The sequence below is a fragment of the Poecile atricapillus genome, chromosome 23 (assembly GCF_030490865.1).
Source record: "Poecile atricapillus isolate bPoeAtr1 chromosome 23, bPoeAtr1.hap1, whole genome shotgun sequence".
NCBI lineage: Eukaryota > Metazoa > Chordata > Aves > Passeriformes > Paridae > Poecile > Poecile atricapillus.
The window spans coordinates 1,642,149-1,662,515 of record NC_081271.1 but is presented as its reverse complement, the minus strand read 5'-3'; the positions used below and the strand labels follow the sequence as shown (position 1 = coordinate 1,662,515).

The window sequence follows — 20,367 nt, the reverse complement described above, 5'->3', positions numbered from 1 at the left end:
AGAAATTCCAAGTTCCTGGAGGTTTATTCCTTAAAAAAAAAAAAAGGAATAAACTCAGAATTCCCACTTTGGAGCACAATCCATGTTTTCCCCTCTTTCTTTTCGCTTTGTTCATCCCTAAAACACCCCAGGGTTGATTTTCCTGATTATCAGGATAAAAAAAAAAAACCTGCTGGAATAAAGAAAAAACACGGAATTTCCTGCAGAATTCCTGAAAAAGAAACAAAAAGCGGATGTGAGGAATGTGGGGTGGTTTTAAAAGCGGGTTTTTAAATTCAGAATAATTTACTGCCTCTAAAATCGGCTTTAAAATGAAAATTGGGATTTCTCCCTGCCGGGAAAAAGCTGGAAGTGGCACAGCTGGGGTGCAGGGAAAGCTTCATCCTGCTTCATTCCCGCTGGGAATTCTTTATCCCATCAGCACCAGGCTGCGCTTGGAGGAGAAAAACTCCGGCTTTGATCCCAAAATTGCAGTTTTTCCTGGAGCTGGGAAGCAGGAGAAGGCACAAAGATGGAATTTTGCTGCATTCCAGGGAGAGGAGTTTACACCCAGAAAAAAGAACAGGAGGAATTCTGGTTTTTCCTCCCGTTCACCTGCGGTGATTCCCGGTTTTTGTGCTCCAGCTGGGAATGCCAGTGGTGTTCCCAGCCTGGAATCCAGCTGGATTGGAGCAGGGGGAGGAGTGCCAGGGACACCTCAGCACAGAATTCCCAGAGAATCCGTGGCTGCTCCATCCCTGGAAGTGTCCAAGGTTGGACGGGGACGGTGGAAATTGTCCCTTCCTTCCCTGAGGATGATCCTGAAATCCTCCCCATCCCGAGCATTCCATGGTTCCAGTCAGGGAGGGGACATTGCTGGGGACACATCCCTCACATTCCTGCTTCGCTTGTTTTCCCGGGAATGTTTTGTCCAGGAGGTGGTGCCAGAAGCGTTTGGGACTCGCAGGCAGCGCCACCCGCTGTCCCCAAGTGCCACCCCCGGGAGCCACAGCCGCGCCCGGTTCTGTGACATTCCTGGCGCCTGAGCCACCACGGGATCCCGCAGGAAACATCCCCAGCCGGGCTCCTCTGGAATGCTCTGGATGGAGGAGGAGGTGGCAGCTGCTGGCTTCTCCGTGGGGATGTTGGAGCTGGGAGGAAAATCCAGGAAAATCCAGGAAAGGAAAGTCCAGAAAATGAAGGGAAGGGGAAGGAAATTCCTCTTGTTGGGAGAAAAATCCTCATCCCCAAACTGCCATCCCTGTCCAAGGCTGGGGATCTTCCTGCGGGATCATTCCCTCTCATCCCACTGTCCTCTTCCTTTTGTTATCCCAGGAAAAGGCAGCGAATCCGCCTGTCTTGGATGGGGGATGGAATTTGGGCATCCCAGGAGTCACCACAACCCTGAACCGGCTCCAGCCTGAGCTCTAGATTTATTTCCCTCAATCCCAGATCCCTCCACTTCCCCGTTTTGCTCCTCCTTTGGGGGAAAAATGAGGAATTTGGGGCACAGTCACAGATGGATGGGGAGGGTGGGAGTTTGGGATTTGTGTTGGGAATCACGGCAGAGTCACCCGAGGCGATGGATCCCTGTGGATAACACTGGATGTCCATCCCTGGAAGTGTCCTGGGCCAGCCTGGACAGGGCTTGGATGAATCTGGGATATGGAAAATGTCCCTGCCCGTGGCACTGGATGAGCTTTAAGGTCTCTCCCAACCCAAACCAGTCCGGGATTCCATGGGAACCAAAACCCCTGCTGGTATTTCCAGGCTCCATGGAATGAACAGATTTCCAGGTGGAACTGTCCGGGGAATGGGGGAGCTTTTCCAGGTGAAACTGTCCAGGGAAGGGGGCTTTTCCAGGTGAAACTGCCCAGGGAATGGGGCTTTTCCAAGTAAAACAATGTCCAGGGAATGGGGCAGCTTTTCCAGGTGAAACTGCCCAGGGAATGGGGCTTTTCCAGGAAAAACAATGCTCAGGGAATGGGGTTTTCCAGGTGAAACTGCCCAGGGAATGGGGCTTTTCCAGAAAAAACAATGCTCAGGGAATGGGGTTTTCCAGGTGAAACTGCCCAGGGAATGGGGGAACTTTTCCAGGTGAAGCCATGTCCAGGGAATGGGGCTTTTCCAGGTAAAACAATGTCCAGGGAACGGAGAAGCTTTTCCAGGTAAAACAATGCCCGGGGACTGGGGGAGCTTTTCCAGGTGAAGCCATGCCCAGGACGGTGGCAGCTTTTCCAGGTGCCATCGGCTGCTCTCCCAAAGGGACCAACCAGACGTGTTTTTCTCATCCAGTGGTTCAAAGAACTCCTGGAAAAGCTTTCGGGGAACTGGTTTCCCCAAATCCCGGCGGGGAGCTGCTCTGATGTGGGGACTGAGCAGGAAAAGCCCTGAAATGCCTCAGTGGCGGTGCTGGGTCAAATATTCACCTTGATCTTGAAAATCTCTTCCAACCTTAATCCTAAAATCCCTGCTTTGACAACCAGGGAGTCTTTTTGGGAAGCAGGAAATTTTGGGGAAAATTTGGAAATTTTCCACCTCCGAGGCTTCTCCCGAGCCAGCATCTCCCTGCCGGTGCCACGAGCAGCTTTGGGAAGGCGCCGCTGAGGCAGGGAGGGCGAATTGGCTCCTTCAATCAGCGGCCCAGGAGCCTCCCAGACCCCACCTTTGGCCTTAAAAGACATTTTTAATTGAGGGCTGCGAGAGCAAATCCCCGCTGGGCAGCCCCAGGAGTGCCGCAGATAATCATCAGGGTGCCCTAAATACGGCTTGGCCGCCACATCAGACGGGGCCAGAAGAATCCCACATTGTTCCAAACGAACAGGAGAGGGAAGTAACAACTCCATAATTACTCACCTCCAGTTAATTGATGGTAATTACAGCGAGTAGGCACTGGAGGAAGCGCAGCGATGGGCTGGCCCTGGAGAGTCACGGGGAGGGTGCCCTGCCGGCTCCGAAGGGGTTAAACTCCATGGGTTTGGTCGGGGAATTTTTTTTTTTTTTCCTTTCCTTTTCCCTCCCTGGCGGGTTATTGGCAGCTCACAGAGCCGGGCTGGAAGGGCTGGAAGGGCTGAGCTTTGCTCCCGAGGACTCGCGGGGCATTTCCCGGGCCGGGTTCCGTGCCCGGGCTGCTCCGTGTCCCCAGTGCCACCCCCATGGGGGATGACATCGACTGGCTGGACCTGCCGGGCAGGTGGACCTACGGCGTCTGCGGGGACGGGCGGATCTTCTTCATCGAGTACGCTCCTGGGGGGCTGCAAAAAAGGGCGGGGGGCTCGCTTTGGGCTGCAAACCAGAGCTTCCTCCTGCCCTGCTTGTCCTCCTGATTCTCCCTTCTTGGGGCCGCTGCTGTCGCGGTTCTCCTCTGGCCCAAACTCCCCCGGTTTGGCTGGAGAAGTCCCCCCCGTGGTGCCGAGAGGTGGGAATGGGGTGCTGAACCCCCCGGGGGTGCTGACAGCCCCTCTGTCCTTGTCCTTGACAGCGACGACACCAAATCCACCAGCTGGGTGCACCCCGGCACGGGCTACTCCATCCAGAGCGGGCACTTCTCCTGCGCAGGTGAGGCTCGGGAAAGCCAGGAAATGGGAAATGGGGACTGAAATCCTCCGGGAATTCAAAGGAGACCCCCCAAATGTGGACTGAAATCCTCCGGGAATGCAAAGGAGACCCCCCAAAATCTGAGCCAGCAGGAGCTGTCTGCAGCCGGGGAGGGCTGGGGGGGTTGTACGAGGTGATGTTGTCTCTCCCCAGCGTGGGTTGGGGTTGGTTTTTTTTTTTTTTTTGGAGAGATTCCTGGTGGATTTTCCCTTCCCTCCTGTGGTCTCTGATGAGGAGGGGCCTCGAACCTCTCCAAAAATGCGGTTTGAGCGCAAAGCGTCGCCGTCAGCCCTGAATCCCCGCCCGCAGCATCCTGCCCTTCTCCAGGGGGTGCTCCCGGGGGGGACAGGGAGGTGACCCCGCTCCTGGCCTGTCCCCGCAGGGCTGCCCCGAGGCTGGGAGGTGGACACCACGATGCACGGGGGCCTCTACTTCATCAAGTAAGTGGGAAGGGGCCGGGGGGGAGAAGCTTTTGCATCCCGGGATGCTGCAGCTCCCTGGGATGGGGAAGGACCGGCCCCAGCTCTGGGCTCGGCACCTGCAGCTCCTGTGCCAAACGCCCGATGTAAAATCCTCCTGGGAGGCTCCGGGGAGCTCCGGGCTGGGGTGGACGAGCCAGCCACCCCCTGCTCCGCGTCATCCCGCAGGGAAACATCCCCCGGAGCCCGGCGGGGAATTCCTGCGGGGCCCCGGAGCTGGCTGCGCTGGCCGGGCTGAGGCAGCAGGAGCGCGGCCCGGGGAGGCTCCAGCCCCAGGCGCTGCTCCCGGTTCATCCCAGCGCCTTGTTCCCCGTTCCCTCTCGCCCCTTCCTTGCCTCCGGTGCTGGGATTGGGGCCGTGGCGAGGCGATTTTGGTGTCTAGACAGGCTGAGAGCTGCAGGCTGTGCCTCGCCTCGCGTGGGGCTCCGGGTCCTGCCGGGTGAGGCAGTTCCAGACGGGATCTTTGAGCCCGTCCCTATCTGGCACCCGGAGCTTTCCCTGTGCGCCCAGACAGCAATAAAAACCCGGCAAGGAGAGCAAAGATCCCCCGGCGGGCTGGAGCAGAACGCCGGGATCAGGCGCTCTAATCTGGGCAGCGGGGACGAGGCGTCCTTGAGGCAGCTCCAGACGGGGCCGGGAGTGGGGCTGGGGCTGCTCCGGGAGCCTCCGGGTGCGGCTGGAGTTGAGACCTCGGTTGGGACCTTTTCTGCGTGTCCCAGGACTGGGAATGCCAGGGAATGGACAGGGACTGTGTCCTTGGAGTCGGGGAGCACATTCCATGTGTCCCCCAGGACCCGGGAATGGCACAGCAGAGCAGGGAAAGGACCGGGGCTGCTCCGGGAGCCTGTGGTGGGGTCGGAGCTGTGACCTCGGGGACAGCGACCACCTTCCCTGAGCACCACTGGAATGTCACAGTGGAACAGGGAATGGGTTTGGAAGGTGGTGGCCACCAGGCCAGGGCTGGGGAAGGGTCCTGCCAGCCCCACCCGGGGCCTAGGGGACCGAGTGGTGGCTGTTGTCCTCCAGGGGTGGCACCGGGCCCGGCTGTGGAGAAGGGAAGCTCCGAGGGATGCCGGGCAGCACCCAGTGCCTTCTCCCGCTGCTCCCATGGGATTTTTTCATCCCAATCCTGCCCCCAGCTCTGCCTGCAGGAGGAAAGACCCCGCTGTGTCCATGGCTTTGGGATGGGGGCTGCTCCAGCAGCTGCTGCTGCACCGTTAAGGGAACAGGGAATAACTGGACACCAAATTGGGGTGCTCAGCCTGTCTGGTTAGGCTGAGGGGCTCCCCCAAGAGCTCCCCGGGTTCTGCTGGGCTTTCTGGGCCCTTTTTGGGCGGCTCCCGGGAAGCAGGGGGGCAGTGGGATGTGGAGCAGCCGCTGTGGATCCCCTCTGCCTGCAGAGCAAGGGGACAGTGGCTTTGGGGAGGGGACAAGCGCAATTTTGGGTCCTGCTGTGGGCTGGCAGGGAGGGAGGGTGGGGACAGAGGATCCAGTGAAAGCCACCCCGCTGCCCTGCCCCTTATGCCCCGTGGCTAATGGGGGGATTATAGGATCAAGGGCTGGTTTTCCCTTCCCAGGGCGCCCTTGGCTGTCCCCAGGCCCAGGAGGGAAGGTCCCTGCGGGGTCTGAGCCCGAGCTGGGTGCGGGCAGGTGCCAGCGGGGTCCTGGCAGCTGGGACAGGCACAGTGAGGGCAGTGATCGGGACACGGTGCCGTGGCTGCGGGGCTGCAGTTCCTCGGGCCGGGCTGGGGGCCTGAGCAGGGTCCTGCCAGCCCCACCTGAGCCACCCCGGGCACCAGCAGAGCTCTCCTGCAGTGCCGGGGTGCAGATCCCAGTTCCTGAGGATTCCACACCTGGCTGGCTCCAAAGGGGCCGCCCTGCCCCGCGGGATGCAGGATCCCGCGGGATGCACGGTCCCAGGGATGCGGAGGGATGTCCTGGCATCCAGCGGGGGATGCAGGGAACTCTCCGTCCGCCATCCCAGCGCTGGCATGCCCGGGGAGCATTGTCCGAGGCTGGGATGCAGGAAAGGGAGCAGGATCCCCTCTGTCCCCCGACACGGGGATGCGCAGGGAAGTTCGGGTCCTGCAGGGAAGCAGGTCCCTGCTGCTTGGATGCGGGTCCAGCCTGTCCCCGGGTTCTGGGATGCGGATCCAGGCTGTCCCCGAGCTCTGGGATGCGAGTCCAGGCTGTCCCCGGGCTCTGGGATGCGGATCCAGGCTGTCCCCGGGCTCTGGGATGCGGATCCAGGCTGTCCCCGAGCTCTGGGATGCGGATCCGGGTTCTGGGATGTGGGTCCAGGCTGTCCCCGAGCTCTGGGATGCGGATCCAGGCTGTCCCCGAGCACTGGGATGCGAGTCCGGGCTGTCCGGGAGCTCTGGGATGCGGATCCGGGCTCTGGGATGCGGGTCCAGGCTGTCCCCGGGCTCTGGGATGCGGATCCAGGCTGTCCCCGGGCTCTGGGATGCGGATCCAGGCTGTCCCCGAGCTCTGGGATGCGGATCCAGGCTGTCCCCGGGCTCTGGGATGCAGATCCAGGCTGTCCCCGGGCTTTGGGATGCGGATCCAGGCTGTCCCCGGGCTCTGGGATGCGGGAGCAGCGCGATCCGGGCTGCTCCCCGCGGGATGCAGGGGGTGTGTGCGGGGTGGGCAGCGCTCTCCAGCCCCCTCGCCGGCTCTCGGGTCCCCTCGCTGCGGCACGGAGGGGGTCGGGGCGGTCCCCCCGGGGGCTGCGGAGGTGGGGGGCGGTGGGGGCGGCGCGGCCCCCCCGCCCCGCTCGGTGCCAGCCCGGCGTCACGTGCCGCTCGGTGGCCCCCGAGCATGCCCAGCTCCGGCTGCGGCTCCCGCTCCGGCTCGGGCTCGGGCTCGGGCTGGGGATGGCCGGGAAGATGCTGCGCCCGTAGGCAGCGGGGGGGGACCGGCCGCTGCCCGCCCCGCACGGTGAGTGCCTCCGACGCGGCTCCCTTCTTCCTCCTCCTCCTCCTCCTCCGCTCTTCCTCCTCCTCCTCCTCCTCGCGGGCGCTGAGCGGGGGGCGCGGAGCGGCAGCGCATCCCCTCATGGTGCTGGGGGGGCTCTTTTAGGGAAGAGGAGGGGGCTGCGGTCCGGCCCCATGGGCAGAGCAGGGCGCGCTGTGGGGGTCGGCACCCCCCGGCTGCCCGAGGGGCTGCCCCTGCACCCCCTGCCCCCCGTGCCGAGCTCGGGGTGACGAGTGAGCCCCCCCGAGCTGTCCCCGCCGTGTGTTTACGGGCGGTGAGCTGCTTTGTGTCCCCAAAATGCTGCGGGCCGGGACCCCCTGGGTTTGGACCTCCCGGGCTTGGCCCCGGCTCTCCGGGGCAGAGCAGCGCCCGGGCTTTGGGGGAGCCCCGTTAATCGCTGGCTCAGCCCCCCCAGAGCCCATCCTGGTGAAAGGGGGGCTCGGAAGGGCCGGACCCCCAGCGCCGCGAGCCGCGCTGGCCCCCGCGCTGCGCTGGGGCCGGGCTGTGATGGATGGGGCTGGGAGATGTCGTCTGGCGCTTCCCAGGGAAGCCGAGACCTTCCCTTGGCTCCGCGGCTCCTTTCGCTGCCTGCTGCGAGCGGAGAGCCATCCTCCTCCTCCTCCTCCTCCTCCTGGGCCGGGAGGAAGGGCAGCGCCGCCGCTCCGGGCCCCCCCTGCACCGGGGGGATTCTGGCGGTGCCGGAGACGCTCGAGCCGCAGCCGCCGCTGCCCCGAGCCCTCAATCGCAGCTTTGTTGAGCCGCTCGCAGCTCGGAGGGAAACAGCCTCAGATTCATCACATGATGGGGATGTTAATACGCCACGAGTCTATTAAACCCCAGCGGAAGGGGCCGGACCGGCCGCCCCTCGGGGCTCGCCGGGGACCCCACGGCTGACCGCGGGCCGGGGGGGTCCGGTCACTCCGTCACCTCCGGGCGGGCTCTTGGCCGCCCCCGAGGGCTCCGCGCCACCCGGCTCTGCCGCCCCCCGGTGACACGGCCGCGGTCCCTCGGCTGCAGGGGGGCCGCCCCCCGCTCCAGATGGCCGCAGGAGCCGCTCCGTTAATCCCCGCCGCGGGGAGGGCAGCGGGAGGGCGCCGGTGGCCACGGCGGGGTGCGGGGAGGGCCGGGAACGGAGCGAGCCGGGGCTGGCGTTTGCTGCAGGATTCATCCCTCCAGGCTGGCTGCGGCGCTGCGTGCGGCTCTGCAGCCGGGGATCGGCAGCACCCCGCTGCTTGCTCCCACTCCTGCGCGTCTACAGGAGAGCCTGCAGCCCGCCGCGATCCTGCTGTGATCCCTCCGTGAATCCCTCCATGAATCCCACTGTGATCCCACTGTGATCTCCCCATGAATCCCCCCATGAATCCCACTGTGATCCCACTGTGATCCCTCCATGAATCCCACCATGATCCTGCTGTGATCCCTCCGTGAATCCCCCCATGAATCCCACTGTGATCCCCCTGTGATCCCTCCATGAATCCCACCATGAATCCCACTGTGATCCCACTGTGATCCCTCCATGAAAGCCCCCATGATCCTGCTGTGATCCCTCCGTGAATCCCTCCATGAATCCCACCATGATGCCACTGTGATCCCTCCATGAATCCCGCTGTGATCCCCCCATGAATCCCACCGTGATCCCTCCATGAATTCCACTGTGATCACTCCATGAATCTCTCCATGAATCTTTCCATGAACCCCGCCGTGATCCCACTGTGATCCCTCCGTGAATCCCTCCATGAATCCCCCCATGATCCTGCTGTGATCCCTCCATGAATCCCCCATGAATTCCACTGTGATCCCACTGTGATCCCTCCATGAATCCCGCCGTGATCCGTTAGTGAATCCCTCCATTAATCCCCCCATAAATCTATCCGTGAATCCCACCGTGAATCCCACTCTGCATCCCCCGTGCTGAGCTCGTCCCGGGACGCTCAGCCCTGCTCACACCGGGCTCGGTGTGTGCGTGCGGCTGCTCCAGATCCTTCCCCTGGGTCCCGCTGGCGTTTCCTCAGGGAAAAGGAGAGCTCCTGTCCTGCTCTGAAGCTCCTGTCCCTCTCGGACCCGCACCCGTCCCTCTTGTCCCCTTCCCTTGGCCGGGAAACGCTTCCCAAGGCAGCTCCATCCCTTCTCGGCCTGGCAGAGCCGCGGCTTGGGGACACCTGGCGCCCACCTCGAGCCACCCCCTTGGGGACGCAGAGCCGGGATTAGGGCTCCCACAGAGGGGGTGGCTGAGGAATTAAAATCCCTGCTCTGAAAATCCCACGGGAAGCACAAAACCCGGCCTTTATGGACAGCCGGTGTTTTCGGGGGGCCCCCAGATCACCGTGGGGACCCATCGTGCTGCTCCGGGCCACCGGTGCCCTGCTGGCTGCCAGGGACATCCCCCAGGGCTGTGGCGAGGGGCCCCAGGTGCGCAGAGGCAGGTGACAGGGTGACAGGGTGACATCCAGCGGGCTGGCGCTGCCAGCCGCGTTTTCCTGCCGAGTTCCCATAGAAACAGGCGGGAGCAGCCGCCGGGCTGGCGAGGATGAGGCAGAGGAAGGACGGGCAGGAGGGTGAAGGACACGGCTGGCACCTCCTGGGTGAGGCCGCGGTGCCAGGGACGCCACGAGGGCAGCGCTGACCGCTGGGGAAGGGACAAGGGTCAGCAGCGTGGCCCCGGCCGTGTGTCACCGTGACACGGGTGAGTGCGCCAGTGTGTCCACGCGTGTGTGAGCGTGTCGTGGGGCCACTGCCAGCCCCGGCCTCGGGCACAAAACCCACCCCAGCTGGGCCAGCGAGGGGTTTTTAATCCCCCCGAGGCCTCCTGAGCCAGGCAGGCAGGGCCAGGGGTGATTTTCTGCTCCATCCGTGTCCCCCCCGGGAATCAGCCGGGCTGGGATTCCTCCCAAAGCTCGGCTGGAAGCGGGAGCAGCTCCTGCTCTCTCTGCCTCTCCCAGGATTCGGTAGTAGCATCCCCCAGCCCTGTTTTCCCTGGAAAACACGCTAATCCGCAGCAGCAGGCAGGAACGGCGCCTTGAGGAGCGCTCTGCCTCCTCTCCAGCCTCCTTTCTCCCCGGAGCTCGCAGCTCTACGCCCACCCAGGGAAGTCCTGCCCCGCCGGCAGCCCCTTCCCACCCCCCCGCGGGCAGGCGATGATCCAAAACATCCCTGTTTTTCCTGGCAGCGCTGAGGAGCACGGGGCACGGGCAGATGGAAACCTGCAGGCGGAGGGAGGGAGGGAAGGAGGGAGGGGGCACGTGTGGAGCCCCCCCTTCCAGCCCTGCCTCCTCCTTCCACCATCCCAAACTGGAAAATCCCCCGGGATTGGGTTGTTCTGTGCGGGCAGCGCTGATTTTCAGCTCGGATTGGGTTTGATTTCGATTTCTCCTCAGCGGCAGCAGCACAGGGAACCCTTCCAGGGCCTGTCCAGAGCTCCAGAGCTCCGGGCTGGAGCAGGGAAAAGGCTCCGGAGCAGCGGCTGCGGGGCGAGGTGGCTCCAGCACGCCGGGATCGGGTTGGATGGTGGCAGGGAATGAGGCTGGATGGAGGCAGCGGCCGGTTGTGCCCTTAATCTGCGAATTCACTAAAGCTCTTTAATAAAGACTCAAAGTCACCAACTTCTCAATTAAGGGATGAGGCAGCTCTTGATCCGCGTTTCTGGGTCAGCCGGAGAAAGGCCATTTAAGACCTGGGTGCCGCCTTTGATGTTTCCAGGGAAGGAGCAGCCGGCTGTGCAGGAGGACGGGCGGCTCGGCCTCCTCCGGGGCAGGAGCCGCAGCCCCGAGCCCAATCCTGGCCGCTCCTGACTCATGGGCTCGTTTTGGGAGAAAGCGGAGCTGCTGGAGCGAGTCCAGAGGTCACGGAGGTGCTCCAAGGGCTGGAGCATCTCTGCTTGGAGCCAGGCCAGGAGAGAGAAAACTCCAGGGAAAGCTCAGAGAGGCCTGAAGAGGCTCCAGAAGAGCTGGAGATGAACGCGGAACAAGGGATGCAGGGACACGACACAGGGAATGGCTTCCCACTGCCAGAGGGATGGGATTTTGGGAAGGAATTCCTCCCTGTGAAGGTGGGGACGCCCTGGTATCGGCTGTCCCATCCCTGGAAGTGTCCAGGGCCGGGATCACGGGGTTTGGAGCAGCCTGGGATAGCGGGAGGTGCCCCTGCTCCCTGCCCAGCTCTCCCGGGGGGCTCTGGAGTTCAGCGGGACCCTCTGGACTCGGCCCACGGGTGATCCGAACACCCCGCCAGGACCCCCCGGCTCTCCAGAGCGCTTCAAACCCTCTGTTTACCTCAACATCAGCCGCCTGCACGGGTGTTAATTGCAGGAGCTGGCAAGGCACTAATTAGGGGATAATGAGACGCCCTTTGTATGTGCTTGGCAGGCCGGCGACAGACGCCGCGCTCCGAACACCCCGCGGGCCGGGGATGGGCCGTGTCCGTGATCCCCCCACGCTGCTCCCGTAATTCCCGCTCTGTATCCATCATTCCCGGGCCGTGTCAGTGATCCCGGGCCGTGTCCATCATTCCCGTGCCGTGTCCCTCATTCCCGGGCTGTTTCCACAATTCCCTTGTCCATGATCCCCGGACCATGCCCCTGATCCTCCCACGCAGTATCCATGATCCCCCCTTGCCGTATCCATAATTTCCGTGCCGTATCCATAATTTCCGTGCCGTATCCATAATTTCCGTGCCGTATCCATAATTTCCATGCTGTATCCATCATTCCCGCGCCGTCTCCGTGATCCTGGGCCGTGTCCAGAACCCCAGCGACTTGTCCATGATCCCCGGGCCGTGTCCATGATTTCCCCACGCTCTTTCCATAATTCCCGTGCCGTATCCAGAACCCCCACGCCGTGTCCATGATCCCCCCGTGCCGTATCCATAATTCCCGTGCTGTATCCATAATCCCCACGCCGTTTCCCCCCAGCCCATCTCCCCGGCCTCTCCAGCCTCTGGGATTTGTCACAATCCCGGCGCAGCTCCCGCCCCGCCGTGGCCGCGCAGCTGCTCCCAAATCCCTGCGGAGCCTCTCGGAGCATCCCTTTGTTCCCGGAGCGGGGACAGGACCTGCATCCCACGGATCATCCCGGCCTGTCCCCGCTCCTGGGGGGACCCGGGGCTTGTCCTGGCGGTGCCGGAGCGAACATCCCGCATCCTCCCGCCGGATTCCCGCATCCTCCCGCCGCTTCCCGCATCCTCCCGCCGCTTCCCGGATTCCCGCTGCTGCCGTCCCTCTCCTGCTGCTGCTGCTGCAGCTCCGGGAACGCGGAGCCGCCGTTTTCCCCTTCCCAGAGCTCTCCTTACGCAACGCTCCGGCAGCTCGGCCACACCGAGGCCTGGACGTCGCATCCAGGTGGAAAAAACCTCAGGGATGCGGCTGCTGGAATTCCCTGGGACAGGGCGGGAGATCCCTCTCCACGCGCAGCCGGGGCGGGAGCAGCGCTGTGAGGGATTTGGGGGTCCAGGAGGGTTTGGAGAGACCCCCAGGAGGATTTTGGGATTCCAGGAGGGTTTGGAGAGACTCCCAGGATGGTTTTGGAGTTCCAGGAGGGTTTGGAGAGACCCCCAGGATGATTTTGGAGGTCCAGAAGGGTCTGGAGAGATCCCCAGCAGGATTTTGGAGGTCTGGAAGGGTTTGGAGAGCCCCCCAGCAGGATTTTGGAGGTCCAGGAGGGTTTGGAGAGCCCCCCGGGAGGATTTTGGAGTTTCAGAAGGGTTTGGAGAGCCCCCCAGCAGAGTTTTGGAGTTTCAGAAGGGTTTGGAGAGCCCCCCAGCAGGATTTTGGAGTTTCAGAAGGGTTTGGAGAGCCCCCCAGCAGGGTTTTGCAGGTCCAGGAGCGCTCATGGTGGGCGCTGAGCTGGCGGATGAGGTGCCGGTGACCCATGGGGACAGGGCTGGGGACAGCCAGCACCGAGCAGCCTCCGAGGGCAGGGGTGGCTCGGTGGGGCTGTCCCGGAGCTCTGGAGATGCCGAGCCGTGGGTCGGGCTCCGGTGGAACAGCCGGGACCGGTCCGGCCGCCCCGGGCGCCTCCCAGCCCTGCCGGGCCGGTCCCGCGGGGACGAGCCCCGAGCTCGGCAGCGCTTCCCGGAGCTGCCCCACACCTGGGGACAGGTGAGGATGGGGAGGGGACAGGTGAGGATGGGACAGGTGAGGATGGGAACAGGTGAGGATGGGGAGGGGACAGGTGAGGATGAGGAGGGGACAGGTGAGGTGGGGAGGGGACAGGTGAGGATGAGGAGGGGACAGGTGAGGTGGGGAGGGGACAGGTGAGGATGAGGAGGGGACAGGTGAGGATGGGGAGGGGACAGGTGAGGATGAGGATGGGACAGGTGAGGATGGGGATGGGACAGGTGAGGATGGGGAGGGGCTGTGCCCATGGCAGAGCCCTGGCACAACATCCCAGCCTGGGGGGAGCGGCTGGAAAATTCCACCCCACTGGCTCTGACCCCCCAGCAGCCTCATACCCACAGCCCGGGCTGGGCACCGAGGGGGCTGCAGGACCCCAGGAGGGTCATGAGAGACCTCCAGGAGTGTTTTGGAGGTCTGGGAGGGTTTGGAGAGACCCCCCAGAGGGTTTAGAGGGATCCCCAGGAGGATTTTGGAGGTTCAGGGGGGTTTGGAGGGACCACTCCTGGCGGGCTGTCCCCTTTTCCAGTGTCCTCGGTGGCCTCCGGGTCCAGGCACACCCCGGATGAGCAGAACGTGATTTATGGGCTGAAGTTCTCCTGCCCTCTGCAGCCTCCTGGAGCAGGGGGCGGCCACCAGCGGGGCTGCAGTGGCAGTGCCACCCTGTCCCAGGTGCCACCAAACCCCGCTGGCAGCCGGCCCAGCAGGGACAGCACAAACCCCATTCCCATGGGATCATCCCTGCTGGACAAGGGTGGGATCTGCGGGACTGGGGGGCTGCCCACCGAGGCAGAGGCACCGCGGGTGATTTTGGGGTGTGGGGAGAGGGGCCCCGGGGCTGTCTGATGCCTCAGGGGCGAGGCTGAGAGCAGGATACGCACCCTTCACCGGGGAAACTGAGGCACGGAGCCCGCCCAGCGGGAATTAGAGGCGGGTGCCGTGTCCAGAGATCTCTCGAGGTTTTGTTGGGTGTTTTTTTTTGGGAAAGAGGGGGGGTGGGATGCGTGCTCCCGTGCACGCGCGCACCCGCCCGCAGCCAGCCGCCCCATTTCCCGATGGCGTTCGAGTGTTGCCATCACGTAATTAGCCGTAATTGCTCTTTAATGAGGCAGCAGTCCTGCGGCGGGCCCGCGCTCCAAAGCGCTTCCCCTGCCCCGGGCCGGGCCCCCGGGGTGACACCCGCGGGTGTCGCGGGGGCTGCGCTGGCTCCTGGCGCCTTTCCCGAGGAGGTTTTGGGATATCAGGAGACCCGGGCGGTTTGGTGGCACTGGGGACACCGGCGGTGGCGTGTGCCAGCCTGGCAGCGCGCCCCGGCTGCTCTGGGCGCTGGCACCGCCCGCGTCCTTCGGGGCGCTCTGGGGACATCCTCGGGCTCGGCCCCGCTTGTCCCCGGTGGCGGTGCCACCCCGCTGTGGTGTCACCACTCTGGCAGTGCCACCCCCTTGGCAGTGTCACACCCCTGGCAGTGTCACACCCCTGGCAGTGTCACCTCGGTGTGGCAGTGTCACCCCCTGGCAGTGTCACACCCCTCTGGCCGTGTCACTCCTCTGCCAGTGTCACCCCGCTGTGGCAATGTCACCCCAGTGTGGCAGTGTCACCCCTCTAGCGGTGTCACCCCACTCTGCCAGTGTCACCTCGGTGTGGAAATGTCACCCCTCTGTGGCAGTGTCACCTCTCTAGCAGTGTCACCCCATTCTGGCAGTTTCACCCCCTGGCAATGTCACACCCCTCTGGCAGTGTCACCCCAGTGTGGCAGTGTCACCCCGCTGTGGAAACCTCACCCCTCTGTGGCAGTGTCACCCCTCTAGCAGTGTCACACCCCTCTGCCAGTGTCACCCCTCTGTGGCAGTGTCACCCCGCTGTGGCAGTGTCACCTCTCTAGCAGTGTCATCCTGCTGTGGCAGTGTCACCCCCTGGCAGTGTCACCCCTCTAGCAGTGCCACCCCACTCTGGCAGTGTCATCCTGCTGTGGCAGTGTCACCCATCTGCCAGTGTCACCCATCTGCCAGTGTCACCCCTCTGGCAATGTCACCCTAGTGTGGCAGTGTGACCCCGGTGTGGCAGTGTCACACCCCTCTGCCAGTGTCACCCTGCTGCCAGTGTCACCCCTGTGGCACCGTCCCCTTTCCCCTGTCCCCCTGCCCCGCTCCCGCCCTGCCCCAGAGCAAAAGCCACCCCCTGCCAGCCCAGCGATGTCACCAGCGGGTCCCCGCTCCTGTCCCCTGGTGCCACCCCGCTCCAGCCCGAGCGGAGCCGCGGCCGGGGGTGCTGGCGGGCAAACGCCACCCGAGGGGGCTGCCTGGCCTTTCCTCCCCTTGAATTCTCCTGCAGCCCCCCCAGGCTGGCTCCTCCGGGGGTCCCCACGCGCGGGGGTCCCGGGGGGGACACCCCGGGAACGCCACCCAAGGTTCCAGCCCGCCCCAGAGGGAAGGGGACGGGCAGCGGGGCTTGGCGCAGCTTTTGGGGTGACCCCTGGGTCCGATCCCCCCTCCCCGGGCCCGGTTCCCCTCCTCTTTCCCGGGGAGCCCTCGGGGGATGCTCAGGAGGAGGAGGAGGAGGAGGAGGAGGAGGAGGAGGAGGAGGAGGAGGAGGAGGAGGAGGAAGGCTCAGGTGTGTGCCAGCCCCAGGTGAGGTCCGCGTGCCCCCCGCTCGCTGCCGCGGGTTTGTTTTCCCCGGCTCTCCTTTCAGCTCGGCTGAGCAGCGATGATTTGCAATTCCAGTTTTTGCGGCTCACCTAACGCGGCCGGGCTGGGCGTGCCCCCCCCGCTGCTCTCAGGGGAACCCTGACACATTATTTGCTCTGCTTTGTGATTTATTTGTTATTTGCTCGGGCTGTTTCGGTCCGGGTTTTGTTTTCTTTTTATTCTCTTTAATTTAATTTTTTCCCCCTTTCCCCCCGAATCAACGCTTTGCCCGATCAGGAAACAACGAGCGGAGGGGAACGGGATGGAAGTTTCAAAGCCGGAGGTTGATGGGGGAGATGTTTTGGGGGTGCTGAACCCCTCAGCCTTGGGGCGCAGGGCTGGAGGAAGGCTTGCTGATAGCGCCGAGGCTGCCGCGGCCTTATCTCGCTCCCGGCCTTATCAGCAGACATGCTTGTGCTCCAGATAAGCGGGACCTTGGGTTCAGGCTCGGGTTGCTGGAGCAGAGGAGGGGGGGATGCTCCGTGTCCCGCTGCTGGGGCGGGGTGAGAGGCAGGGAGGTGATGGAGGGGCTGAACCCCCAGTTTTGGTGTCCCCCAAAAGCTCAGTGTGGCAGGGAAGTATTGGAAGGACTGAACCCCCAGTTTTGGGGTCCCCCAAAAAGCTCGGTGGGGCAGGGAGGTGTTGGAAGGGCTGAACCCCCAGTTTTGGGATCCCCCAAAAAGCTCGGTGGGGCAGGGAGGTGTTGGAGAGGCTGAACCCCTCAGTTTTAGGGTCCCCCAAAAAGCTCGGTGCTGCAGGGAGGTGTTGGAGGGGCTGAACTCCCCAGTTTTGGGATCCCCCCAAAAGCTCTGTGCTGCAAGTAAGTGTTTGAAGGGCTGAACCCCCATTTTTGGGATCCCCCAAATCCTCAGTGCGGCAGGGAGGTGTTGGAGGGGCTGAACCCCCCCCGTTTTGGGGTCCCCCCAAAAGCTCAGTGCGGCAGGGAGGTGTTGGTTTAGCTGAACCCCCAGTTTTGGGATCCCCCAAAAGCTCGGTGAGGCAGGGAGGTGATGGAGGGGCTGAACCCCCCCCGTTTTGGGGTCCCCCAAATCCTCGGTGTGGGGTTGGGGTCACAGAGCGGGCGAGTGGAGGCTGCGCCTTTCCTTGCGTGGATGGGGCAGGAATTGAGGCTGGGAAAGGCGTGGGGGGGTTTGGCTCCGTCCCTTCTTCTCTTAAAACAAAAATGAAGAAAAAATTCGTATTTGGGGCCAATTTGATGATTGTGAATTCAAAACACCCAAGGAGAGGCTCCCAATTTCTCCTCCATCTCCCCCAAATCTCTCTCTGTGCTGGCAGGAGCTCCAGACCGTGCTGGAAGTTCTCTGCTCCGTCCCCAGCAATTCTGGGGCTGCTGGAAGGTGATTTTGGCTGCTGTGGGAGCTGCAGAGGTGGGATTTTCATGCCTGGGGCATGGCAGGTGCTGTCCCCAGGGGCCAAAATCCGCGGGGTGGCCCTGGAGAGGAAATCCCTGCCTGAGCCTCATCCCTGTCCATCCAGCCTCTCCAAATCTGCTTTTCCAAAATGCCTTTGGTGGATGCTGAGGCTCAGGGCGCTGCACCCACCTCTCCTGGGGAGCGTCCCCGCGCCCTGGCGTGTCCCTGGGGGCTCTGGGGACAGCTGGTGGCCCTGTCCAGCCATCCGGGGACGGACAGCAGAGGGTGGCTCAGGAGCTGCAGCTCTTCCTGCCGGGATCGGAGCTGGGGAAGCAGCAGGTGGCTGCAGCTCGTAAACAGCCCGGGATTGCTGCTGCGCCCCAGGGCCGCTTGTGCAACCGGGGCGGGGAGCTGGCTCCGAGCTCCGCGGGGCTCCCCGCACCCCGGCGGGAGAATTCCAGGCTGGATCCAGCTTTGGGAGCGCAGGGAATATGAGCTGCCCCTTCCCAAAATTCAGTTTTCCTGCACAGAGTTGTCGCAGATGGAGATGTCCCCACGGAGAGGCTTCACCCGCCGCTGGCAGAGCGCTCCTGGGATTCCCTTTTCCCATGGATCCCTTCCTCCTAGTCCTATTGACTCTCACGGTGTCCTCTCACAGCCGGTGACACTTTTTCCTGAGGTCTCCTCACCCTGTGAGGTGTGGACTTTGTTACCCCCACCAACCTGATTTGCCCCCTATGAACCCCCTCCCCTTGGGGTTCCTGTCTCGGGGTTCTTCCCCCTACAAACCCCCTCTCCTTGGGGTTCCTATCTCGGGTCCGAATTCCCTGGACAGCAAATCCACCCTTTGATTTGTTTCCAGGGAATCACGCCCCTCCCAGGTGGAGTTTGATCCCCCAGTCCCCTCCTGCGAACCCCCCTTTTGGGTTCCTATTCCAGAGGGGACTTCCCCCTACAAACCCCCTTTTTGGGGTTCCTGGCTCAGGAGGCTCTGGGTAAGATCAACCCCACCTCGCGAGCCTCATTTTGGGGAGCCCGTGTGAGTAAGGGTGGTGTAAGGTCAGGTGTCCCTACAAATCCCCTAAATGGGGTTTCTAAATCGGGAGTCTGGGGGTCCCTGGGGGTCCCTGGGGGTCCCTGGGGGTCCCCTCACTCCACCTCAGTCGCTTCCCTCCGTTCCCGGCCGGCCGCCTGGTGGGAGTCAGGAAATGCGGTACTGGGAGGAAGCCACTCGCTTCGGGAGATGGGTGAGCTGTCCCTCTCTCACTCATGTGCACACTCACACTCACACTCACTCGCTCACACTCACACTCATGCTCACACTCACACTCACACTCACACTCACACTCACACTCATACACTCACACTCACGCTCACATTCACTCACACTCATTCACGCTCCTGCTCACGCTCACAGTCATGCTCACACACACTCACACTCTCACTCTCACTCACTCTCACTCACACTCTCACTCACACTCACACTCACACTCCCACACTCACACACACTCACTCACACTCACTCACACTCACTCACACTCACACTCACACACTCACACACACTCACACTCACACACTCGCTCACACTCACACACTCTCACTCTCGCTCTCACTCTCACTCTCACTCTCACACTCACACTCACACTCTCACTCTCACACTCACACACACTCTCACTCTCACACTCACACTCACACTCACACACTCGCTCACACTCACACACTCTCACACTCACACTCACACACTCACTCACACACTCTCACACTCACACACACTCACACTCACACTCACTCTCACTCTCACACTCACGCTCACACTCACACACTCGCTCACACTCACACACTCTCACACTCACACACTCTCACTCTCACTCTCACACTCACTCTCACTCTCACTCACACTCTCACTCACTCTCACTCTCACTCTCACTCTCACACTCACACTCACACTCACACTCACACTCTCATACTCTCACTCATACTCACACTCACACACACTCACTCTCACTCTCACTCTCACACTCACACTCACACACTCACACACACTCACTCTCACTCTCACTCTCATACTCACACTCTCACTCTCACTCACACTCACTTCGCACCCCCTTCCCCTCAAACCCCACCCACGACACCTCCCTGCGTGCCCTGGGCCTCGCTCCCTCTCAGGGGTCCCCCCTGTCCGTGTTCCCATCCCTTCGCCGGTCCTTGGCCGTGCTCATCCTCCCCCTCCACGGTCCCAGAGTAAATAAAATCCTGTCCTACGCCGGGACCGCTTCAGGTGTGATTATCCCGGATAATCCCGGGATGATCCCCGTGTCCCTGAGCAGGACACGGCGCCTGGCCCCGCTCACCCCATGGGCTGGAGCAGCTCCCAGCCCAGCCTCGCCCATGGTATGTGACCGTCCCAGTTTGGGGCTGAAGAACTGGGAAAAACAGGGCAGGGTTTTGTCCTCGGGAGGGTTTTGTCCTGCTGGAGGAAGGGCGGGATGTCCTTCCACACAAGGAAGTCCAGTGGTGGCACAAGGAAGTCCAGAGGTTGCACAAAGGAGTCCAGTGGTGGCACAAAGAAATTCAGTGGTGGCACAAAGGAGTCCAGTGGTGGCACAAAGGAGTCCAGAGGTGGCACAAGAAAGTCCAGTGGTGTCACGGTGTGGCCGGTCCTGGCCATCAGCCACCGCATCCCCAGCGAGCCGAGGGTCCCCCCAGGGTGGGGCAGGCTCTGCCCTTGTCCCCCGTGGTGTCACCGCTGGGGAAGAGGACATTTTCCATGGCCGCAGGTGTCCCGTCAGCTGAGCCCCTCCCACCTGTTTGTTTTGAGGCGGAACCCCGCGTTATTCTCTTCTCCCACCCGGTTATTCCCCCATGCCCGGGAGGACGCGGGTCCCGTCCCCTTCCCAAAGCCCAAACCCCGCTCGCAGCGGCCGGAGCGCTCCGTGGAGCTCCAACACTCCTGAAGCACCACCCCAAACCAGCGAGAGGCTCCACCTGGGGCTGGCACCAGCCCGGGGGAGGGCAGGACTGGCGACAAGGGGCTCGGGCAGCTCGGCTGTCGCTGTCGCTGTCGCTGTCGCAGCGCCTGGCGTGGCCGGGAGCAGCGGGAGTGGCGTGAGAGGCAGCGCAGCCGGGGGTGTGCGTGGTGTTTATATAGGAACCTGCCAAGCTGCAGGTTCAGA

The 20,367-nt window shown here is 62.8% G+C and overlaps 1 protein-coding gene across 4 annotated transcripts in view; it reads left to right on the top strand.

Annotated features, from left to right (window-relative positions):
• The first annotated feature begins 3,054 nt into the window (after window positions 1-3,054).
• The window catches only part of PLEKHA6 (pleckstrin homology domain containing A6), a 47,632-nt gene continuing 30,319 nt past the window's right edge, over window positions 3,055-20,367 (top strand). For 2 of the 4 annotated variants that reach the window (XM_058855481.1, XM_058855480.1), the window contains exons 1-3: window positions 3,059-3,217; window positions 3,461-3,537; window positions 3,959-4,016. In XM_058855481.1, coding sequence (XP_058711464.1) covers window positions 3,135-3,217; window positions 3,461-3,537; window positions 3,959-4,016 — 218 coding nt within the window. In that variant the 5' untranslated portion in view covers window positions 3,059-3,134. Of the gene's footprint in view, window positions 3,218-3,460; window positions 3,538-3,958; window positions 4,017-20,367 lie in introns of all 4 variants that reach the window. The other 2 variants (XM_058855478.1, XM_058855479.1) reach the window with 2 other exon arrangements.